Source organism: Homalodisca vitripennis, chromosome X (genome assembly GCF_021130785.1).
Source record: "Homalodisca vitripennis isolate AUS2020 chromosome X, UT_GWSS_2.1, whole genome shotgun sequence".
Lineage (NCBI taxonomy): Eukaryota > Metazoa > Arthropoda > Insecta > Hemiptera > Cicadellidae > Homalodisca > Homalodisca vitripennis.
Window position 1 is genome coordinate 100038822 of NC_060215.1, and position 27201 is coordinate 100066022.

The following is a 27201-nucleotide window of genomic DNA, read 5'->3' on the forward strand; positions in this document are numbered from 1 at the left end:
TATTATATTATATTTATTGCACTGTTGTTATATTATATTTATTATATTGTTATTATAGTATATTTATGATATTACACTAGTTATTGTAAGAAAAGTAAGTAAAGCCAAAAGTGAAGAATTGTGCTATGGACTTGAGCTATAACTCAAGCCCACTGATGTCTGTTTTGTAATTTTCTTGAACTGCTATAATATTATTAGGGTAAATCCTGTTTTATAGCATGTAAATAAAATAAAATAAAATAAAGATATTTTATGTGTCACAAAGATTTATTCATTATATATAAGTATGTAAAGTAATAAATATAGTTAGTTAAATAAATATAATAGTGTTGTAAAATTTAATTCTTCTGAAAGGAAACAAAATTAATGTTACACGGTTTTGTAGAAATAGGTTTATTTGCACCAACAAAATACTTCATTAATGGAAGTTAGTGGATAATTAATACTTATCTACTGCATCCACCCGTTCTACAAGGGTCGGTGACTGTTTTTGGAAGATAATAGAACTCTAGGTGAGGGAAGTTCTGCTGAGCTATGGCAATACCTTTGTCGACACACTCTTGACACTCTTCTTTGTTGGTTGATAATATGAAGACGGTCACCTGACTCTCATCCGTGATACAGGGAGCTGTGATCACAAATTTGTTTGACATAAACATGTTGTCATTTTAACTTTGTATAGGTTGTTTAGTCGTTGGAAAGAAAACAGAAATTATACTAGCTACGCTTCTGCTTGCAGACTAAATAAGGTAGTATAACCATGAGATAAAACAGTGGAGAAATTCACATACTTATAAGAAATAATTAATAATAGTCTGAACGAAAAACATACTTGGTAAAATAAGATAGATATATTAACTAAAATATATATCACTAAGAATATTTATAAAAAAATATCTTACAATAAATACTAAACTAAAACACTAGAAAGCTGTAATTTCGCTATAATGTGCATAAGTATGTGAAACAATATTTTTAACAACAAACGCCATTGCAGTAGATATGTCACTAAAGATTGAAAGAATAGTTGCCCCTTGCCCTAAACAAAAATTATCAATTACACGGAGTTAGGACACCTTCCAATCAAAAGGTGTAAAAACATACACAATGAAATCTAAGTAAAATGTAAAAGAAATTAATATATTTCTCGGGACATTTGTTATGAAAACTTAAAAATATAATGAGAAGAAAAATAATAGAAAAACTGTAGAATAGTAAAACCAAAATTAGGTAAATTACGGAATTAAGTGAAGAAGGTAGGACATATAATGTAAATCAAAAATATTTTGTTTTAAATAAAAAAGTGATTGGTAGCTTTCGCACATATTTGATTCTAGCTTTTAAGATCCATACGGGTAATACGGTATTTATATTCATCAACATTGATCATACTAGAAATATTTGTACAGTGAGAAAAATACATTGTTGTTATGTTACCCTGCCCAATTTATTACACATTCCATTTAGAAATGTCACATACATAGTAATTTAGTCTAACGGAGAGTATTAAAACACAGCAATCATGTACAAAACAACAACCAAAAAGTCCTGTTGTGACGAATCGATATTTGTCACGTACACTGAATTTGGAATGACTGGGCCCTAATTAATAAATGAGGTCGTGGAACGTTGATTGAAAGGTAGGCCACAATATTAACACCAAAACATCGTGCCGGTTTCGTCGATCGAGGGAGCGGGTAGCCAGCTTTGATTTTAAACTCCGACCACTGAAACTCTTAGAACGTCCCTTGCCCTACGGAAGCCTGAAGAGAAGAGTGAGAAAACATAATTCCAGATATCTAGAAGCCCTGAACCACTAGAACAAACCATAACAGACAGAATTCCAAAGAAAACATCTAGAAGAAGAGGTTAACCATCTGGAAAAGCAGACGACTCGACCAGCTGTAGGGAAACTGCTGCCGGCTGCTGCCGGCCCGTCCAACGGCCAACAAAAATAAAGTGGCAAAACGCCACATCCTCCCCCTCTACCCCCCGGGAGTTATAAGGGAAAAAAACTCAAAAGGATAAGGTAGGAAGTCAAAGACGGAAAGATTGGAGCCTACAACTGGTATCGCTGGTTCAAAACACTGTCGTTATCAATCTGCTAGAAATTGCACTAGTATGGATCTCCTGCACGCTCGCGAGGCGCTCCCAAAGCGTAACGGCTTAAATCCATTCCGACTGACTACACTAGTCAAGAATAAATCTTTTAATTTAAAGAGGCTTGAGGAAAAAGCCTTGTGGTAGTAAAAAAACTCAAACAATCTTAAGTGCTTTCAGCGGTAAGCTACCAATAAATAAAGGTCTGAAGTGTTGACACAAGGATGGGTTTATTCGTTTCTTTCCAAATTACTAATACGCTCGATGGTAAAAGGCTCAAAGTGGGTGTTCCAGTAAGGTTGGGAAGGAAATTAAGTAAGTGTACACTTATTAGCCAAAGCACTCCCTAAGTCTCCACAATCCGGTTTATGTCCACCCCGGAACCCAAGGGCCACTTAGGCACCCGGATGGAAACCCCGAACGGTTGGTGGAACTCCTTGGACCACCAGGAGAGTATTATTCCAGACATAAATTCTGTATTTTTGTTCAATGATGGGGGGAATCAGAAAGGAAGAAGAGACCATCTCAAAGCAAATTAAAAATATGAGAAAATTACACCCATCCAAAATTACACCAGAAAAGACTGATTAGGTAATAACCTGGTACTGGCAAAATTTAGTAAAAGTGGGCCAGTACTCTCCTCCCCCTACTGAGAAAAAAAAACGTGGTGGCCAGTGGAAAAAAAAACGAAATAAAGTTTATTTTTCCATACTAGTTTAAAAATTTAGAGAATTGGAACAAATTAATTCAGGCTCTTAAAAGGCGTGAAAGAAAAACCTTCTAGAGCTACGGCAAAAGCTTAACGGAGAATAACGGAGTAAGGAAATCATTTGGCCGTGGTAAAGTGGTTTAATTAGGAACTTTAAAAAAAACTATTGTGTGGCCAGGAAGGCAAAATATCCTGAAACCTATGAAAAAGAAACCTAAAAAAACTAACAGGACCAAAACCCCAAAAAAACTAGATTAACAATAAATAAACCTCTAAATCTTTAACAATAACAAAGTCTTCAAAGGATCACAGTAACAACAGTAAAAAACACTTCCAATATAAACACTAAACTGCAAAAAACAAATATAGCCGCTGGAAAATCTAGCAGCAAAAGTATAAAGTCTTAAAGACACAAAGAGACAACAACAAAAACCAACTACAAAAAATATATAGACAAACTAACTACAACCTTCAACAATTTTCTAACAACAAAAAGTAAACAAATGCATCGCTGCTTAACTTTGCTAAATAATAATAAGTTCCACCTACTGCCAACGGACTGACCCTACTCTACAAGAGAAAAAACAAAAAGGAAAGGAGAAAGAAAATGGAAGCTTGTGTTGTAAAATGTAATGGGTTGGCCGAGCCAAGGATAGCAGGCTGCGCGACTGCCTTCGGGAATGTTAAAAATAATAAACATAAAGTCCACTGCCGATGAACAGCCTAGAAAAATTGCCGAAGCAAAAAACAATTCTCTAAACAGCCAATGCTAACCCCGATCCCTCCGTGTATACGTACTGTAAAAGAGGAAGAGTAAAAGTATCACAGTGTTTAGTGTCGTGTAAGGAAGAGAAGAAGAAGAAGAAGAAGAAGAAAGAAAAAAACAAAACTAACATCACTAAGCCCTAATCTATCCCTATAAACGTCCCGGCAGCGGCGCTTTGGTCTTAGATAGGTCCAAAATATTTCTTCAGGTGGGAAAAACATGGGCCGATCTAATAAGTTTCCCTGACTTGGGATACCTCAATGTCACGGTGACTGGGAGGGCTAAAATCATGAATTACCAGAGGGGCGTGACCAAAGAGGTTGCAGTTTGGCTGAAATCTGATTAGCCGCATTACGCAAATTTACTCGTCGAAATATTGCTAAGTCACCGATACGAAAATTAACTGGTATACGACCTTAATTGTACTGCCGAGTAACTTTTCGGTGTGCTACCTCGATCCAAGGGCTGAGACCATCTCCTCTGCATGTCTCTGGAATCTTGTGTTTGGAGGAGATCATCCAAATTCCAATTGTTTTCCAAGGGAGAAGTAATTTTGTAGCCAAGGAAAATTTCAGCTGGAGACGAGCCAATTAACTCATGCTTAGCCGAATTAAAAGCGACTTGGAACAAATGGTATTAATTAGTAACAAATTAGTGTCCCAGTGAGTATGATTTTGAGAATGGAAAATTCTTAAGGCAACGCCGATATTTTTATTAATTATTTCAGCAGTTAACGGCTTTGGATAATAAGGTGAGGTCATAACGTGTTAGGTACCAAGTTCCAGATGCATGTTTTCGAACTGTCTGGATTTGAAGCAACCACCACGGTCGGTGACGAGTTGTGAGGGGTAACCAAATTAAGCGAACAAACCCTTGTGCAAAAGATTCACCGTAGTTGGAGCAGTAGCATTTTTAGCTGGCAAAATCACCGTATATTTAGAAAAAGCGTCAACAATTGTTAAAAGTCATCTGTGACCTCTTTTAGTTCTAGGAAGGGGCCCCACATAATCAACAAACACCCGTTGGAAAGGCCTCGTCGCTAATTGAGAAGCTAAACGGCCTATCTTAGTATTTTTAGCCTGCTTGCATCTCTGACAGAAGGGACAAGCCTTTACCCTCTCTTGGACAGCTTGCTTCAGGTCGGTAGAAAAGAGTCAAGTATCGGGCCAATATAATTCACAGTCCGATTAAAAATAACTATTCTTCTTCATACCTGTGTTAGTATGTAAGGAAAATATAGTTTTTATAGTTTCTTTATTTGACAATATTACACACTGTAGATTCATAGTACCATTTGTATATTATCGCCTAAAATATATAATTTTATATTTTCCATATAAACCGCTAGATACATAAATGTTTATATAACTTATGAGCAGCATCAACTAGCAAATGAGTAGATCACAATAAAATTAAGTAACTACTAGTAATGAATATAATAGGTCTCCCCATCTGACTGCTATATAAAGATTTCTCACAAGCCACGAAATATTGAACTGCTATTTTCAATATCTATGTATATTATTCCCATAGCCCTGCATTTTTAACACTCAGTGTATCATCAGCGAAAATATATCCAAATCTGTTGAAATACTATTCCATGCAGGTTTCTTATGAAGACTTTTATTTGTCTTCATCCTTTTGTTTTAAAAAAGGAGAGTCGATCCAATTGTAAACCGTATTCACCTGAACTCATGAGCTACTGGTCTTTTTGAGGTTTTTTATTTAGCAGAATAAGGGGATAGGCGATCATTTGTATAAATTATATTTTGTCTATTTTATTTTTCACTGAGGTTCTTATCTAGAATACTAATAAAAAATGATACTTCTAATTTATGATATTTAAATTGAGCATTAGTACTTACATCCAAGGAGAATACATCGGTAGATGATGAAAGTTCCATTGCAAGGCTCTCCCAGCACACGGTCCAACGCAGAAATAACTCCAGCTGACTCCTCCGAGAATATAAAAGACGGACCTATTAAGTAAGAAGTACTTATCTGTTAACGAACTTGTTTAAGGAAAGAAGGACACTTTAATTCCTCTTATAAATTAGTCTAGCGAGAGATTGGTTTAGTTCATAAACAAAAAATAGCAATATGAATTAACATGATGTACACTGCATGATAACTTATAATTTGATTATTACATTGCCTTTCAGATCCATGAATTATATTTATATGACCATAGTTAGGAATCTGTTTTTGGTTTCATCATTTATAAGGATCTTGAGAATGGTAAATTACATAGTAATTTAATTATCTGTATCTAGAATACTTCGATTATTGCATGGCCCATGCTCTTAAAGTGTTGTAAAGATGCTACCAATAAGAACATACTTAGTATTGTTAAGTTGGGAGTAAAATATTAATTAATCAGTAGGTGTTTTATTTGTTTGAAAATGAAACATTTAATTGATCGTTTCCCAGATATTTCAATAAATCTATTTGTAGAATACTGAGAAATTTCGTACGAAATTTTGTGATGAAATTAAAGTCACAGAGGTTGACCACAACAAAAATATTTCGAGAAAAAATTGAACAAATTAAAAAAGATATAAATACTCTAACATATTTATGAAAATAAACCAAAATCTCTAATTTAAACGTATTCATAACACAGAAAATGTAAAATATTCTTAACTCACCGACGCCAGACAGCACACCAGAATCAATGGACTTTTCAACAAATGGTAGTTGTATATAGGAATCACCAAGGCTGAAAATATTAACAGTCGATTATTTGACTAGTCATACATTAATAATATAATTTTTATATCGAAAAATAATTTTGTAATATAAAAATTATAATCATTACTCAGTGATTTTGAGGCTTTACAGGACTTCCAATTTGCCTGTGACAGTTGCAATATACCTGGAAGTGTATTTAAACCTCATTTCTTCTATATATTTTGTTACCGGGAGTATTATAATGAAAATATATCTTTTTTGAGGATTTGTCGATTTGATGTCTAATTATACAAAATAACCAACGGATATTTCAAGTTTAACACACTATTACTAAAAAAAACTCATATACAAATTGAAATATATAACGATAATTTCCCTGTCACAAAGCTAAAACTTACGCCTTAGGCAATTCAAAATGTCTTGATTAACCCTCTAGTAATGTTATTCTTCCAGTAAGGATCGGAGGACATTCATGATTTAGTAGGTCACCATCCGACTGGGCACTCTATGCCCTAAGCTTTAACCTTTTCAATGTTCAATAGTTACATCAGTTAAATTAAAGAAATCGGTTAAAAAAGACAATCAGTTCCTAAACAAAGGTACAAAAAAATGCTCTATACCAACAACTACAACTCTCTTATATATAAAATATACAATTTTGACCAAGATAAAAGTGTTGTAACGAAGTAGAGTGCTTTCGATGTGAAGGCAAATGTTATAGTCATATATTTACTTCGATGTAAGATGTTAGTTAGAAGTGTTCAGTAATAATACAAATATTTATAGTCTGTATCGTAAATATATGCATTTATACAACTGTTCAACAACAAGTCATTATAAAGTAGTTGTATAAGTATTACACAGATAAAAAACTAATTATATTTGATTAATACTTTTATAGGATGTAATTGCCGAGTTATTTCCCCAGATATAAGAAAATGTCGATTTACAAAGAACACTCCTGAAATACGCTAAAAAACTGCAGATTCAAAACGATCAGGTGGAGGAATAGAGATAGAGATAGAATTAAAGATGTCTTTGTGGGAAATATTAAATGTGTTATTGTTGAATGTATCAATCTATAAATAACAGCTGAAACTTATTACCATAATTTAAATATAAAAGGATGATTGCTAAATTGACTTTGAAACTTTATAAGTTATATACAAATAACACACTAAACGTTTTATTGTTTGAAATGATAGTGACAGATTTAAACAAAACTGAAAATGCATGCTTACTAATTGGCAGTAGTAACAACTAGAGCACTTCCTTCAACATGAGTTCTCCGGAAATCCAAACAGACGCTGTCCAGACTATCTGGTTGACTGACAGTTGAGGCGGCTTGTGCGTGCAAAGGGCTGTATTTAATCAACTGCAATTGGATACAATTAATTATATGTTTATATAATAAAATACACAAAGAATGTATAAAGAATAAATTTATGTAATTTACTGATCGCGAGAGAAAAGAAGAGACCTGGATTCTGGCCTATCTGAAATTTGCAGGCGCTACTACTAGTATGTTGCCGCGCCTTGTTTCGTAATTCCATTATTGTTTCACTGTTCCATTGCTATGATAATCAATTCGCAGGGTTGGCTGTAGGGCGAAGCGCCTGAAATTACCGCGCGGGCAACACACTAGTACACAGCTGTGCGCCGGTACGGGCCAGGTCTCTTCTTTTCTCTCGCCATCAGTAGAAGGTGTTCCTACTAATAAAAGTAGATTATTATGTTTACATAGACTGCTATGGAATTTCAATGATCTGAGCTGCATGTGGCGAGAAACACAATTACAAGTAATCTCACTTTATCAAATAAATTTTACTTAATAAATGTAATAGAACATTATTGATTGTAATGGAACTGTTACGGCTATCTTTGTCGCGAAGGTGCAATGTATTAATTAGAAACCATAAAACTATTTTTTGCCTGAACATCTTCTAAGGGAATGGATCTAGTGTAGGGTGAGTCTCTGAAGAGCATGGGTTGCTTGGTAAGTTTGTCTACCCTCAGTAACCACTGAGTTTGTTTTTCTATACCTCAACGTTTACTCAGTGGAGACAGGTCAAGGTCCGTATATAATAATTTCTGAACTCCACAGAAGCCGTAGTCTTCATTCATTCATTCTTAGTTCATTCTTTCCTGCTAAAATGATTATACAATAGTCTTTACAGCAAAAATAGCAGATAGTCCTAAGCGTTCCAGCTTATAGTAACACCATAATAAGTCAGATCCGCGAGACTCTCGTGCACAAACCAGACTTATTACAATTATCATCATTTAAAATGTAAGGTTGAGTGCAGTAATGAGTATTGGTCCAACTTACACCTTTACTTTTGACCATGTGAAATAAAATGTAATGCAGTTGATTCCTATACTCCTTAAATTGAATTAAGTAACTTTCAAGTTTAGGTGAACTCAAAATTACATCAACACTTAGGTCAACACATATGAAGCAAACCAAAGTTCATTTACATATAATGATATAAAATATATTAGTTGACAAATTAAAACGTTCATTCCTAGAGTATACCTATACAGTATTTCAAATAAGTAATCATAGTAGTTCATTAACATATTAGTTCCTTGTTCATATCAGGATTTTCTCTTATAGAAACGGTTTAGCTGTACAGAATCTCTATTCTGTACAGAATAGAGAATATAGAATATTCGCCCATTCTATATTCCAAAATACAGTAATTCTAACATAATTTATATCAGGACATTGGAATTTAGTACAAAATATATTTACTCACCGGTGGCAATGTGCTGAAAGAAAATATTAGGCGTAGAACAAACAGTTAACACATTAAATCTCTTATTAAATAAGACATAATAATCGCTAATCTTATGAAGTAATAAAAGTATTCATAAGCTTTTAGGTAAAGAGAGGTGAATGTTTGGCTATTAGATCAACTGTATCCAAGAATGTTCGTTTATCGGCTCATAACGAAAGATAAATGTTTTAAATAGACCTTTCGTCAGATTCACAGGTGCGTCAAGATTCCCTAAATGCTCGAATTAGTCTGTAATCGGGAAGTCACAACATATTAGATTGCCAGTCTTTTCCTGACAGTCAGATAGCTCCTGGAACGGGCGGAGCACTGTAACCGTCAGGGATCAGCTTCTAAAACAGCTTCTCTTGGTTGTAGTCCAAAAAACCTCTACACAAATTGTCTGTACCAAACGTAGAATAATATACAACGTACTTAATTCAAATTATCTTACAGTGAATCTAAAGAAAACATCATAGGTCACAGGCATCGATATGAGTATCTTATCTTACTCTAAAGTTTACTCGGCAATTTTTCAACTGTGCCAGTAGTTGAGAGTTAGCATATTTGTCATATTAAATACTAGCTGAGTTATTATGGGTTACTACGGCACGATTCCGTTACGTATAAAATTCATATATACAGGATTAGTCTCTAGTGTTCTTGACAGATTACTCATATAAAATCCAACGTTACAAATAAAATGTCCTAATCCTTCCCCAAAATAAAACTTAGCCAAATTAACTTCTTCTTGCAAGTAAGCCGTACCTTAATTATATTATATAACAAATTCATTATATAACAATTTCACATGGACATGGTTTTCTTACTATCAACAGTGATGATAGTTTTCTTACAATATTTAAAGCATCAAATATTGCAGCAGATTTAGATTATAAAATTTGCATCCTGTTGAACGAAGTTCTTCCATACTAGGTCATTTAGGATGAAAATTTTCTTAGTCTGATGTACTATAATTGTGCAATTTTTCTACTAATTTTTACTAGTTATGTCCTGCCTCATTATGGATATTATTTAGATTTTAATTCCGTAATCAATGGGTACTTCAATTTCCGGGATCTATTTTCCTGCAGCATCTCCCTTAATTTTTATGAATAACATTCGAACCAAGTTGAGATAGACAGGAGTGTATCTAGTCGTCTCGTGCCTGGCAGTGCTGATATAAAAACAAAACTGGGATATGCTCTCATCCCACTGTTCGTGGTTCACACCAGTGTATAGCATATTTAAAATTTTATTGTTATATCGTTCAACCGGAGTTGATACGTATTAAGCATCGACCTGTCTAATTTTATAGCAGTACAAATTTCGATCGCATTCGTGGAGAATGTTTATGCTAACAAAATAACCTGTTGTGGGCGCATTAGGAAATTGACCGAAGATTCTACATCTGTCCTGTTTTGAAACGACATTTTCCACTCCGCCTAATCCATTAGTTGATGATGTATTTTGGGTATACGCTTCAAATTCACACCCTCTATTCTCCACAGGATATACCTGTTACATTCATCCATATGGGCATATTTTGAGATGAAATCCTACAAGATCAATAGACTCCGGTTGAACTGACCGAATCAAAATGTCCAGGACTATATGATCATTGACCTTTCAATGTAAATAAGGTACCTTGAAAATGTAAGGTTTTAATTTCAAAGGCCTACCCAGCCCTTTGCAGATCTATCCTTTCTGTATTTTTGAAAGGTTTAGTCTTCTCAAACCTATGTATGTATATATTTTCTTAAACGGGCTAACAAAGCAAACTCAAACGGCAGTGGAAATTATATACATTCGAACCAGAAGAGGTAAAATACGCAAAAAGCAAAATACTAGCAATTCGCAATTTAGAAAACTGTTCGAGTTATTCAATCAAGTATAATTAAAAATTGGAAATAAGGTATTTCATATGTATTTATAAACACTGTTTCCCTCCGACTGCAGAATCTCAAAACACGGTTCTTTAAACGTTCTAAAATGGATCAGGAGACTTGAATATTTTGTCAATGATTAGCAATTATTACAGAGGTGTTTATGTGCCAATAGATTTCATGTTATTCAGAAGCAAATTAAGTGAAAACCTGAGGGTAACTGCTTGTATTCTAATATGATTATATACCAGAAGGAGATGATTACAAACATCAATATTAATAAAGTAATGAATGAACATTAATTCACTACTAAGTAAATATATACTATATTACCTTATTCATGGAGGCCGGAACCGTTTTGACATTAAAGCAAGTACAGGTGTCGCAGGATTGTGCTACGGAACTGCCAACGCAGATCAGGAGAACCAATTGGCGCAGCATATTTCTGACCGAGTTGGATAGTACTCGAGTATTCAAAAACGAATTATATTTAGATTACTTGTTACTTGATTATTTAAGTTAATTCAACTACTTCTGAGATTGAGATTAACGAGAAAAGTAGTCAAACAGACATGGTACGGCCTAACAGGTGTTATAAGCAAACTCAGATGTTCACAATTAGACACCCATTGAGATAACTTTATCAGGCGTTCAGAAAAGACTATCTGCTGACTGTTATCAATTACATAGTTCCTTGGTATTACAATAGGCACTAACCTGAATTGGTAACAGAAGTTTGTCATTAGAAAGAACTGTCATTATAGCTGTCAGCATAAGAAGAATTAGAGCCTTAAAACCGAATAATTTAGTACACTTTGTCTTCTTTATTTCAGACCTAATGTGTGGAATAGTGACGTGAGATGGAACTGGTACAAATTCATACTATCAATATTTATCTAGAAACATACTAGACTGGTTCAGCTTCCATTTAAATGAATTTATAGTAACGTTTACATACAAAACTGTAAAATGATAAGAAATTAAAATGTCTATAAATAAATTGAAAAATCTTATGATTTGCCACTGAATAATTAAGTGCCTTGCCAAAATTGCAATGTGTTTCCATGAGTTTACTTATAGCTATAAGCTAACAGCTTTTGTATCGATTGTGCCAGTTTTGAGAGTGGAATTATTAGCTGAGATTTAACGAATCCTAATCTGGAAAACGTTATAGCGAGCGTGGGACTGGAAACATGTTATTTCTGTCTGTTTACACTTTCATCTCTCTGTCTGTTTGCAGACTTTAAATTGTGTATGAAACTTCATTTATGTACTGACAATACTGAGTTCGATGATGGTTTATGTTATTCCATGGGATTTAGCTGAGCTAATATTTTAAAATTATTGTTATGGGTAACCATGATGGCAACAATGAAATAGCAGAATATATACAATTTTCAACAAGCGAAGTACAACCATGTGACTAATTTCAAAGTGCCATGTTACCACAGATTATTTATACAGTAAAAAGATAAAATGATAGAGAAGTCAACGTTAGATGTTAGTGACAAGCTCTGATTTCAGGGTACTCCTGTAACATCGTCTCTAGCTAAACGGAATTTTAATTATTTAAACAACGCTATGGAGCCTAACTCAATGAACGAAAATTTGAACGTATCTTGTAGCAAGATATCTCGATAAAAAACATATTAACTGGTTCTAAATTTTGCATGAAACTTCATTTCGGTATAAATAAAATTGAATTCTATGATGGTGCATGAACAACCATAGAGTTAGCTGAGCGTCATTGAACCACTTAGTAGGCTGGCAACATTTCATTTTAGTATGCTGATAGAATGTAAAAAGTTATTTTCCTCACTCAGTATGGTAGTGGGTTACTTTCCAACAAATTGATATGCAAAACTCATCGTTTCCTTCTAAGTGAAGTCAGCAATTTTCCCTTCTCCGAAACAATACTTTCACTATGTAAACAATTATTTCCATATTTAAAAATCTCTATGCCTGCTAAACACGTTATAATGGTGTCGTTATTTGTTTTGTCAGCCCAATGTTCAAATAACTTATTTTAAGACCAAAATGAATTATACAATTGTTTTACGTTTCTTGAAGAATAACTACTTGACTATGAAATCTTCAGATAATCTTTTCCTTAAACATATCCTTGTGTGTTCTTTGCATTGTGATGAAACGTATCGTTTCGAGAGTTCTATTGTGGGAAAGTCTGGCCCGCAATGCAATGGGAGACTATCGAGGCAAGTAATAGGAATGTACTGTTTCTGTATTGTACCGTACTTAGTTATTATATTTTGCTAGTAAATGTTTTATCCATCTATTTATAAACGACAGTTTTAACAGTAAATGTTACACTACAGTGTTATATTAAATTATATATAGTACAGTTTGAGATGTATAGTTGTCTTAACAGAAGTAAAAGGATTCTATACATCACCAGCAAGACACAAGTGTCGCTCTTCTTACTTGAGAGGTTCAACAAGTTAGACGTGGTGTTTACTCTCCTTTTTATAATAATATACATTTATGCGAGTTGTCACGTGTGTGTACTAAATTAAAATAAATTGAGGGCCGTGTTATGTTGATTGGGAAAAATATAAAATGGTCACGTTAGTAGAACTTAGAGAAATTGTAATTTCATTGTACAGTGTTACCAACGTAGGAGTGAGTAATAGCTCTGATGATAGTTATTTATAGTACAAGATAGGATTTTAAGGATGGTTTTTAAAGTATCAAATTTAGAATAATATTATATAATAGGATGGGTTCAAAAAATGTTCAAGAGGAAGTTTAGTTCAATAAATATGTATTACTCATTACGTTATTTGTTTGCCTAGCTAAGTTGGTTTCTTATGTCTGTTTAAAGGACTTTTTAAGTAGTTATTTTAAATTATTAAACGACATAATCTCCTTGCCTACACTCAAAATTATCAATTATAAAATTGTTGTAACTGATAAGAATGATAATATACAAGGTGCTGGTATGTCTGCGTTTCTCACCGCAGGACATCTCAAGAATAAAATGAACTATAGGCTTGAAATTATGCATGCAACCTCAGCGAAACGTGTTACGTGATACATGGTGTGGCGTACTTCTACAATTTATCCTATTAATATCATATAATATGGAGTTGTAAGCCACATAATTTCGGTCTGTATTTAATTGTTTTCAAACATTGCCATATACTAGTAGGAGACTCGTATTTCTCCTGAAGATCGTTAAGTTATTTTTCTAAGGTATTCAGAGCAATTTGCATGGACTCTAGCGTTTCTCAAATGTCTTTATTTGTTCATTACAATGGAATATCATCAGAATTTTCAATACCTTGAAATTGTTAGTCATATTTAAATTTATTTCCGCTAGAATGGGACCCATAACATTGCCTTGGGTTACCGAAAGCTGTCTTATTCAAACACGTGGTGAATACTTAAGAGATAGTGTTGTATACATACGCCATAACAATCCTTGATAAGTTTGTTCAGTATTCCATAATCAATCATTTCCATTAACAAACCTGCAATATTCAATACATGGTATGTTTTAGAGGTACAATTAAAGAATATTTATTATACATTAATGCAGTATTTAGTTCAGGTATTATATAAATAGGTAGTCAGCAAATTTGTTCTGAATTCATATATTGCCCGGGTAGTATTTTACTTACGTCAATTTGTTCCATATTTTGTCATGCCGTTAAAAGTTTTATAAGGCAAGGTGTTTATGCTATGTTAGGTTTGGATCAAATTTTAGACGAGTCATATTTTATTTTCCTTTATTCCTTATCATGGAATCCCGACAGGCCCCTACCCTCATCCTTACCTATCCTAATATCCAGTCAGTTCGTAACTTTCTAGAAAATCTGAAAATTGGAAAAATATAGTTATATCTGCAAAATTCTTTTATTTGTCTGTTGAGAGCATAAGGCAAATGTAAAATTTCATCTTTCTAAGCCATGGAGAAGTTGAAAAACTAAATATTGTTCTTATAAAAGCTGCAAACCAAAAGATGTTTGTTTTATATGAAAATACTTTATTTTTTCACTTCACTTATTATGCATCCGTGTACCATATTTCAACTATTTGTGATATAGGGAAGTGATAAAAATTAAACATAAGTGTGTGAGTGAGGGATTTGCTCCAGAGAGCTCTTATATACGCTAATGCTCAGTATTATATTGTTTGCTTATATTCCAGGCATTTATTCTAGTTAATTGGATGTTCCCCATCACAAAGCAGGCAACAGACGTGTTTTACACTCAACTCCCGCGTGTTACTCCTCATAACTGCTTCATGATAATCTGGTGTTGTTCCAAGGCGCACTTGCTGCGTTTGCATTATTAACACCGAAAGCATTGTTTTATGGGTATTATTAAATTCATGAATCGACCTGTTATGATCACATAATTTAGTTTTATCTCTTTAGGTAATAAATTAGAGTCAAATGTAGTTTTCGTATAGTAAAATTGCTATTAATAGTCAAGTGTGTTGTTATTTTTCTAAGACTAATGATAAGAGTAAGTAAAACAGTATATTTTATAACTTCTTCTTTAGGGATTTCTGGATCTACGTAAACACACAGTAGTGTGTAGTCTACGTGTAGGGATGAATAATTAAGATAGGGACCTGAACCTCTTGTTATTGAGAGACTATATATATAGTACGGTAATGACGTTTGGACCACTAATAACTAATATGATAGGAAGAAAGGTGAATTTTTAGACCATAAACATCTCCCCAGCTACGAATGAGGACTTTGATGGTTTGTCGGAGAAAGTTATAACACTACAGGTGGAAAACAGTACCTTAAAAGATGAAATTTTATTTTTTAAATCTAAAGAAAACGCAGAAATAATCTTTAGGGGACTTAAATTACCTCTCCAAATAACGAACTGCAAACATTATTGGGAACATTCTGTGTGAAAAGGTGTAGTAATTGTTCACTTTCCTGAGAAATGTACTTAAAAAATGCAATAATGGCATGCGTAAAGGTCTTGAAGGGAACGGGGTTCTCTGCTCTATAGATTTTCAAAGCTAAAAAAAGGGTAATCGAAAATTTCTCTGGAATGAATTGGAGCGAGTGGTGGGGATACAACGCTTGCCGCTATTTTTTTTATAACCTTGCCATTAAGGGATATTAGTTTATCTAGAAGGTGGCAAGGTAGTTAATGTTGAACCTGATGGAGCCAAAGAGGTGGAACAAATTATCAAGTTAGATATTCAGCAATTTATGAATAATTTAATACAACCAGAACCATGAGCTGAATATGCTCAGGTGATTTCAGCAAGAGTTATATAATTAATAAATTAATTAATAATTATATAATAATCAATATTAATAAATTGATGGGGCGAGTACAAAAACGGCCGTGGCAAGATAAGGTTCACCATCAGCCACCGCCGCATGAGGGGATGACACCCATGACCGACAGCAATAGCGTACATTGAAGGGGTCACGTTAATCTTAGGTAGCATTGGGACACCATACGGATAACAATGTAATTTATTTTTATTGATAATTATATTTATTCATAAATAATTTTAATTATTTATTTTGTCAATTTGATATTGCAATACTTTTATAAACGTATATTATGGGGAAATGGCATTTTTTATTAGAGATAAACTGACTTAGTTTAAAATGTTAGTTTGAGACAGAGAAATTTTGGTAGAAATAATAGGGGTTTTATTTATACGATTAATAAAGTATTACCTTTTATAAAATATTGTACTTTTGATGGGTACTTGGTTTAATTGGCAAAACTACTTACAAGTCTTTTAAACAATAGTTTCAAAATTGGGCAGCTAAAAGAAACTTACTAATTGAGTTTCGGGTAGGATTCAGAAAGGTATATAAAATGGTATTGTATATATGGATAATATTTTTAGTTTAATGTACATGGCCCATTTAAAGTTGTATGAACCACAAGGAAAACTATTTTGTTTTTTGTTGATTTTGCGTTGGAACTATTGATGGAAGGTGTGCTTAGGACTGTCCACTAAAATTCTTTATATTCTAAGGCATTATTACACCGGGTCCACAATATTGATTTTGTTTGAAAAATGCGTAACAAGTAATTTTGAAGCAACAATGGGTATCATAAAGGGCTGCATTTAAGTCGTATTATGTTCTAGTTACCTCTAAATGATCTAACAGATGTCCTACTTTATCCAGATGAAATACTGATTATATCCCCTTTGGTAACGGGTTTCAAGCACATGATTTAAAAAAATAATTTGTATTGAGATACTTGGAACTTGCCCGTGAATCTAAATAAGTCCAAAAATTGGTCTTTAGTAAAGCAGTTGGATAAAAGAAGAAGGAAATGTGGTAGTACAGAGGCGAACGAAGTCATATTATGAGCTGTTACAATTATTTGGGAATTACATACACATCATGTTATCATGACACATAATTTTAAAGAAAAGACAAAAATAACTAAATTAGCAAGTGGAGTAATTTGTGATAGGTTCCACACATAACGCAGCTATAATGTGAATGGCTGATTCAATGCGAATATTGAGTTTAGCTTCATTTCACCTTCTTCTTAAGTGCAGTATCTGAAATCATCTGCTGTTGCAAACTTGACTTCTGAAATCTGGAGTCATGTTCGTCTGCAGGGATCCAAATATAATCGGCGACTAAGAACGAAGGATCTCAAACCAAACCCCCTCATCGTTTCGACATTTGAGACACCTAGACTACAAAAAGTAGTGCTTTCTAGGCAAAGAGTTATTATCATTGTATCATGAGGTACACAATATGAATTTGTTAGGTCTGATAGGTTCCGACGAGGAAAACATTTAGAGTATATAGTTCCAATAATAAATTAATAGTGTTTATTGGGGTTTGAAGAAAGAGCCTCAATGGAATTAGAACAAACTTTGAGAAAATTGCTCCATCTTCAATAAAATATACGAAATTGCTTGATTAATTTAGAAAATGTTTTGAAAAAAAATCACTCTTTTTATGAATATTAATAGTTTATAAAAGTATTAGAACTCCCCGAAATTAAATTTCCTATCTTATTAGCAAGACATGTAATAATTAAGAATATATGCTGGAGTAGTAAATAGAAATGTTTTATTGGCAACAAACATTCATTTGACATTTTAACGTTAATAGTACGGAAAGGCCTGTCTAGCTGCACACCTAATGCGTCGTGTGGAGAGAGACTGAGGATTGGCGAGCGAAATAATGTGGCGGGCAGCACTTCACTGTCCCACCGACATCTTACCCTCGACCTTGAACTTGGAGACGGGCACTTTATGAGTATTAACCTTGATTAAAAATATTGTGCCTTGGGAAACAAAAGCTAGGGCTGAATTAGAAAACAAATTATAAGCAATGGGCAACAAATGATATTCACAATTGTTACTTATGTAAGATCAAGGAAAATGAAACTATATATAATTTCATCGCAAAATTTCCCATTTTTGTTTCATTGGAAACTTTTATTTTGGCAAGGGAATGTTAAATCAGCAAGAATACTATTGTTTTTCAAACTGAAAATGCTAGCGGGCGCTGGGAAAATTTGTGGGTAAAGATTGAGGTAAAATGTGGGAATTAATTAATGAATTCAAAATTTGAAGGTTACTTATTAGAGGCATTTGTCTTAGAAAAATAATTTAGGTTTAATAGTTTATTATCCTGCTATTGCAGTTATAGATATCTTGTGTGTTAGTAAGTCATATTTCTTTTGATAAAAGAAAATGTAAGAATTCTTAGTTGTATTGTAACTGTGCTAAATATCAAGATTAATAGTCTTTTCCATAGTTGATATATAATGTAATACTGTGTATTATAAGTTTTTTTTTATTTATGTTTCAGATTAAGATTTACTTACATTTGTATAATTTACGTTTAGAGTGTTGACCAAAACAGACAAACAAAAGCACCATTGTTTATTGTGCACTTGAAAATGGATTAGTGTTTAGCTCGTGTGAATAAAGACACAATTTGAAAAACATCTTGAAATTATCTTGGAAATCTTGAAATTAATTTGAAAACCATTCATAATTTACGCGAATCCCTAATGTAATTTTAACAAAAGTTTATAAAAAGCTTAGTAAAATGTTTAATTATTTGTTCCTTTTCTAATTAATAAATTCGCCTAGAGCATATAACTAGTATTTATAAATATTAATTGAAACGTGTTCAAACTATCATAAAGAAATAGGTGATATAAGTTTTGGTAGTGGATGTTGTAACCAATCAGCTGATATTATCTTGGATTGAAAGTAAAGTCCTGAGCACTCCGAGTGTTTTACTAATCTATTGTTTTCAACTAAACGGATATGTATATAGTATATAGTAATAGCTATCAATCAATAAATCGTTTAAAATTGTATGTATAAGCTTTATCATCTGAGAACACGTTTCCTGGTACAAGTTTTACTGCACGCCCAATACTGTCAAATAGAGCTTTGTTATTTATTTGTATATGTTTATATATAACAAGTTTCCTAATAGATACTACAATTTATGCGTGAAATAAACAACTGAATGCTTTATCAGTCTAACTTGATTCTAGAGTCGTGCTTAGTCTAGTGTATACCCCATGTAAAGAGGGATAATTTGTTTTTCTATAAGAAGGGCTCTTCCTACAATGAAATACAAAAATAGCTATGTTTTATTTTTACTATTAAAGCTAAAGCAAGTTTTTTACATTGGAATAGAAAATGCAGTATGGAGAGAACAGGTATTGAAATAAGACTCTCAGTCACCAATACTAAGATATATATTATAAATCACGCATAAAATACATAAAGGTAAATACAGAATCACGTATTACATTTTCATAGGTTACATAATAATTTAATTGGGTGTCTAATGATAAAAGTTTTAATGCATACAAAAATATATAATAAGCATTACATACAATTAAGTTGGCCAATAAAAAAATTACAGTTTATATTTAAATGAAAATGACGAAAATCCTTCAATTTGATAAACTATAAATTTAATATTAATATTATATACATTTTATAAACCTAAATATTGAACATAATATAACAATTTTACATATTGCAAAATTAAAATTGTATAGTTTGCAAATCTGGCTACACTTCTGCTACTAAACACAGTTAATATAGTTGAATTCGATGATCAGTCAAATTACTTATAAGTATTTACCCATCGGTGATGGACTGTCGTATGTCCATCGTAAACTTTACGTTCACGTATCGACACGGTATTTATTTTGGAATTTAACCTAATTTATTATGTACAGTACATCAAGCTCAAAATAGTGCCATACATTTTCGTTTAGGACCATTTGTTATTTTATATTGAAAGCGTCTGGCGTAACTTCTCTGAAGACAGAATAAGTACACAAAAATATTTTTGATCGCGCCACGATAATTATAACTGGTAGTAAAATTAGGAAATGCGGTAATCGGGTACTGATTAGAACAGTTATGTTATACACCAAATAAATGAGTTATACGTTCAACGGGTTAAATATTTTCACTGATTTATTACTTAATTGAATTATATTCATGATAGAAATTAAATATTTATTTCTTAGGTATATAAAAGTTGTGTAAACGAAAAAAACATACCACTGTCTCCTCTAATTTCTAATTTATATACTAACAAGATCATATCCTTATCTTCAACATTTCTTTAATCCTGAATATAAAGTGTCTCTTAATTATACTTTCATATTCCTAACGCTCCACATAAAGTATTTGATATTTTAAAGAGCAGTGGTACATTTTTTTTCAAAAATTTAAAAACATCACTGCACTAAAAATCTTATGACAGCAGGATAATGTTTTTCTTATGAAATATATTGTACCCCAATTTGATCCTGGTAATTTATTTTAAATCTTATGCAAAATACATGGTAATAAAGCATATTCGAAATCACAAAGAATTGTATGAAAAAACTATTTAAAAAAATATTAAACAAAGAGTTTTTTCATTTATATTACTCTTCTTTAACCATTTATTTTTAATGTTTACTTTCACTGAAAATATTTTTATGCGTTTTAAATAAATAACCCGGCATTTTATAATATTTATTGACTCGGTATTATTACCATCTTATATTTGACCATTGGTTAGCAGAAACCTATATGTACATAAATTATAGTACATGTTAAAAAACAATACATTATTAATATATATATATATATATAATTACATTAATTATAGCATACTATATAATCACTACATGTTATTATTTTAGCTAAATATTACAGCAAAGTTACAATCAACATTTAAAATTACCTTTATATAATGTACATTGGTATTGTAATATAATATTTTAGTTACTAAATGTTACTGTTCAGTTTATATCTGATTATTAGTTCAGTGAATTGTTATTTTTGTATCATATGGTAATAAATTACAGTAAACAAATCCTTATTAATTTGTAAATGTTAGTTAATAATTTCCAATTCAATATTTATGGTAATAATAGTATCATAACTCAAAAGGCGTTATTTTAACACCTTTTATTGATATTATTATGCTACCAAAAGAATAGAAGTTATAGTAATTATTGTAAATTAAGCTAATAATTATTGGTTTATAAATATACTAAGATCGTACAAGTCGTTATCTAGAATATAATTGTAATAAATAAATAAAAAATAAAACTTTAGATTATTCTTTTAAGGAAATACTATGTAGAGTTTATTAATAAAGTAAAAGTATCAAACATTATCTAAAACGTTTTATTTGCATTTTTATTAAATTACATAAGGGAGTAACATGAATAAACTTTACTCTCCTGACAGTTATATATACTTTTATTGAAAACATGTATCTATTTAATAAGTTTAATAAGTCATGAATCTAAGCTTTTACTTAGTTGGGAGTTTTATTTAGGCGATAGCTATTTATCTTGTCAGCTAACACTGTGGAAATATCCATAAGGATAAATAACTTCTAGAATTAAGGGGGAATATAGTAACATTATGTTCAGTGAAATACTCATATGAAATAGATAACTATCTTAAGGTGTAAAGCTTAGTCATTTGTTCACTTAAGTAAACAGGTTAAATAATCATTTAAGACTCTCTAAATATTTTGTTAATATTCTAGCTATTAAATCTGTATGTTTAGGTATGAACAGCATTCTTACTAATACGGTAAAATAGGCAGAATTGAGACATGCTTGACTTGAATAATGCTCTTTATAAATGCAACCTTTTTGTTAAAGGCTCATTAAAATGTAAATATTTAAAATGTGGTAGTTTACCAGTGTCCAAACTTGTTACATATTACAGGTTTACCTTGGCATTGATATTCTGCGAGGAATTATTGAAGTGAGATCGTAAAATTTTTCCGCTTTTATTCGCAACATCCTTTGACAAATGTTACTCACTTATACTGTCCCATTTGGCACTATTTTGCGAGCGACACGACGTGGTAAGGCGGCGCGCGCGCGAGAGCGGTGTGTAAGCGCTTCGTGGTGCGGTATTGCACTCAGGTCAGGCGAAGACCGCACATCGTTTGTGATTTTGGGTAAGGAGTGAGAGTGTAGCATGTTATTTTTATCCTTTCAGGAAATTTCCCAGTGTTGTAATTTTCGCGATGTCACCAGATTCTTGTCCGGTTTTGAAATATTTTTGAAACAAAGAAAAAATATAAGTAAGTAACAATCAAATACATCGATAAAACCACCCACAGTGTGGTCGAATAGTAAAAAAAACTCTCTAGCATACAAACAAAGAAAACGATCTGTATACAATAGAACAAAACGCAATGTAACATGTCTAGCATTAAAAAGTGTATTCAAAATAAAGTGCCACAGCTATCAACCACCGAGCTAAAAAGACATAGTCTAAAGGAGCATTTAAGTAATAAATATCAAAAAAGAAGTTTCAGCAGATGAAATTTTCAAATTAAAAAATAGAACCCTGTATATAACATTATTTTGACAAAAAGATTTCAAAAATTCAAGTCTATTTAAGATAGCCAAAACAATTGAGCATTATAAAACAAGAAAATCTGACAAAACTACAGAAAATTAAAGCACTGCGTAAAACTAAAAAAAGGAAAATTACAGGTCACCTTCCCTCTCCCTACCTACAAACACCAACGCAGTGTAATCATCGCCCGGCAGTGGAGTGACAAAGGATTCGCACCATGGTACGTCATTTAATAAGACTCCACATACAGACACACACAAAATAAATCCTGACAGTATAAGTGACTAGCAATCGTCTGGTAATGTTGCAATTGGAGCGAAGAATTGTATTGTCTCGATTGAACAAAACACTTTCAGAACTTCAAAGGCAAGGTAAACGGTTCATAGTAATGCAAATATATGCCGCTTAATGATTTTTATCTAACATTATTCACTCGCTATGGACAACACTTAAAACGAGTATGTGTTAAATATAGAGGGAAAGATCAAAACTCTGTTACTTCATAATCAACTGTGTCACCTTTTTTTACGAAATTGTAGATTTTAGGTATTTAAATTTCGTATTTATTTTTATAAAGTATGTCGAGACTAAGAGGAAAGACCATCTTAATGGTCAACTAGTAAACATGAAAAGTCTGCGTAACAAGTTGAGCGAAGTGGGGTATTTTTGTGGAAAGGAGAACATAATGTAATATTATTGCGGAATTCTGGCTTAGCTGTGAGAAGATTGAATTCTACATGCCTCTAAATTTCAAAGCTGGCAGTTTCTCATGCAGAAAAGTAAAGAAAAATAGAGGGGTGTTAACATTTCTTTAAAAATTGACAAGCAGGGTTACTATTCTGAGGTGGATTTTGAGATGCATTGCTTCAAATTTTAAATGAATATTTCATTATCATACGTAAAAGGTACGTTTGTTTCAAATAAAGGACTTGAAAAAATGAAATTAGTTTTCGGTTTCTTAATATAATTATTTATTAACGAAAAATAATAAATTTCTAAAAATATGATTATGTGGAGATTTTCATTTTGAAAGGATAATATTATGTGTGAGAGGGTAGAATTTAGCTGTTAGGTCTGGCACATGGACTAATAAAATATTCTTTGGGCCCATCGGGGGCTAGAGATAATATTTTATGTTTTATTGATATCATTTCGTCAGAAATTACATACCGAGTAGCTTTTTACAGATTATGTTTTGGATTCATCTAATGTTTAAACATTGAAGTGAGATCGTAAAATTTTTTCCGCTTTTATTCGCAACATCCTTTGACAAATGTTAGTCCACTTTACACTGTCCCATTTGGTCACTATTTTGCGAGCGTTAAAATGTCATTTAAATGACTTTTTCGCCAGTTGAAAAAAATATTTTTTTATAAATTATATAACTGTTAAATAGCTGACAGAACCGTCGGAGAATTTAGATGATATTATAGTATAGACACGAAACAAACATTTCTAACCATTTCTCTAGGTGAATTCAATATGTTTCTTATTAAAAACTGAATGCAATTTGAAACTTATAATTCCCATTTAATCAACCCTTTCCTGCATATTTGTTTTAGAAAATAAAACACCACCGTGCCTTAGAATTTTGTCTGAAACCATCGAGATGCACTGAATGTGCAACTCATGAGGCAATGATAAACCTTTTAATACTGATTACACTGAATGGCTACTGGGAAACTCAGACTTAGCTCTTTTACAGCTTAAGTGTCTCTATAATTTATATACTTTAAATTAACTTTAAACAACTAACTAGTTAACATTCACTGCAATAATTAAAGAATTTTAGCTCGGTACTGAATGTATGAACGCTATCTTGTTTTTCGTCGAACGCGGTGTTCCATATAAATACAAGTTTACAGTCATCATCGGGTCGAGTGGTGAGCACTACTATTCTTTCTTTATATAATAAATATCTCATATCATCGCCGAATACCTAAAGAAAAGAAAAAGGATACACCAGATTTTCTATCAATGCACTCACCTACCCCGTAGATTGGTTTAACCACAGCAAAAATAGCTGCAGCAGCAGTGCTCACAACTCCGTGACCCAAGTATGGCTGTAACACCAGCAGTTTAACAACGTTTTTGTCATAAATACGGTAACGTTCATCCATTTAGGGCCGTAGTGAAAAGTATTTAATTACTACATTTACGTTTGTGTATTTATAACGTGTGGTTTTATTACAAATATAATAAAAAACTGCATATTCGTATATGATTGTAACCTGCTCAGGTTCACTGGGCTTTATATACTTACATTATTTGGTGAATGACAATGCCTATTATTTTTGAGGTCAACTGAAAATAAAGCGTTTGGTTTGGGTTTTAAAATATAGATAACTACAGTATATATATATATATATATATATATAATATATGTATATGTATAAATACATACGAGTAATTAATAATAAGTATTAATAGAAGGCTGTAACTGTTTACTTTTACAGTGAGTTTCATATTTCAGTCCTAGTGTTTACTTTATGCTTTTTCACAAGTATATTACATCCCTCCCACGTGTGTATGCTTTGAAATTGTTTTCCCCCCCCCACCCCCCCCCCCCCCCACCCCCCCCCCCCCCCACCCCCCCCCCCCCCCACCCCCCCCCCCCCCCACCCCCCCCCCCCCCCACCCCCCCCCATTAAACACGTGATAATTCCAATTTTTGTGTTAAAAAATTACATTCTGTATTAACAAAAACTATATATGTGTCAGAAGCAGTAGCGTAGCCAGAAATTCTTCGTTCGGGGGGGGGTCCGAAACCGGGATCCGGGGTACGTTTTGTGTGTTATTTGCCAATGAGTTCACTGGTAAAAGGTAAATATATGGAGCTTTAGTAACTATGCCTTATAGAGATTGGAAAGATGTAATAGGCGCAATTCAACTCTCACAGCAACTCTAGTACCACAAATTTTCATGTATAGCTACAGAAACTTTACGAAGTTCGATTCCTGGCCGAGTAGAAGGCACCCATGTGATGTTGCATTCACTGGATAAGAAAAAGAAAAAGAACAAAAACAGATCGCCGCCTTCACTCGAGTGTATAATTGACACACAAATCTGTGGAGAGAAAAATGAAATACCCCTTCGGGGGACATTGGGCCCTACTGACGGCCGAAAACCCTTTAGAAAAGGTGGGCAATTTTCAAGCGTAGCTCGGGTACAGATCAAAATTAAGTGTCGGAAAATGCACCGGAAAACTCCACTGATTAGACGTTCGGCTGCTTTGGATTTCACTGATAGAGGTAAATTTAAGGATGAGTTATCATGACAATTTTTTGTATCATTACACTGTATACGAGTACTAACTATCGGAAAAAAATCAAAAAAATCACTTTTGGGTCGGAAATAAAATAACACAATGAAAAACTCTAATGAATAAGAACTTCAACTACTCTCGGATTTCATTTTATTGAGGTACAAACGTGGTAATTTTTTATTGAGTTCGGGCGACGATTTTTTGGGTTATATCATTAAAACTGAACTCGCCTAACTATATATAGTATATATATATATATATATAATATATATATAGATATATATATATCGAGAAAAAATCACTTCCGGTCGGTAAATACAAATGAAAAGACTCTCCTACAGAATTCAAGTTTTAACGATTTTGGATTTCACTGATTGAGTTGTTGAGGTAAAAGTAGTACTTATAATTATGTTTACGACATTGAGTTTTAGGTATTAATTCAACGCCGACTAATAAATAGTATAAATTATACAAGAAAGAAAAACAAAAATTATCACTTCCGATCGGAATATACTAAGGTAAATGAAATAATACCTCAGTCAGTGAATCCCAAAGTATGTCGTAACTTCTTATCCACATCTCATTAACCGACCGGAAGTGGATTTTTTTCAATTTTCTTTCGATAATAATGTAGTAATTAGTCGGTATTTCAATTGATACCACAAAATCATGATCTAACATAATCCTAAGTACCACTTTTTATCTCAACGACTCAACCAGTGAAATCCAAAAAAAATCGTCAAAACTTGAATCTGTAAGAGAGCGTTTCCTTCGTGTATTTTTCCGACCGAGGAAATGAGTGTTATTGTTTTGTTTCTAGATAATTTATATAGGTATGTAGTCGGCGTTGAATTAATACCTAAAAATCAACGTCCTAACATAATACTAAGTACCACTTTTTTACCTCAACCACTCAACCAGTGAAATCCAAAAATCATCAAAACTATGAATCTGTAGAGAGCTTTTATTCGGTATTATTACCGACCGGAAGTGATTTTTTTCCCTCGATAATTATATAGGTACAGTGTACAGCTTTAATGGATAAAACAAAAAGCGTCGTCCTAACTCAACCGGAAAACACCACGTTTTACCTCAATCAACCTGAAGTCCCAAAATAAGCCTGAAGTTCTAATCCGTAGAGTTTTATCAAG

At 32.7% G+C, this 27201-nt stretch overlaps 1 protein-coding gene across 1 annotated transcript; it reads right to left on the reverse strand.

The window, feature by feature from the left end:
- Positions 1-377: 377 nt before the first annotated feature.
- On the reverse strand, positions 378-11616 carry LOC124368552. The gene is made up of 5 exons (XM_046825795.1): positions 11263-11616; positions 7508-7641; positions 6224-6294; positions 5441-5554; positions 378-628 (listed from the first exon to the last, which is right to left on the reverse strand). The coding sequence occupies exons 1-5, from the start codon at positions 11368-11370 to the stop codon at positions 447-449; spliced, it is 609 nt and encodes a 202-aa protein (XP_046681751.1). The 5' UTR covers positions 11371-11616; the 3' UTR covers positions 378-446.
- Between the last annotated feature and the right edge of the window lie 15585 nt (positions 11617-27201).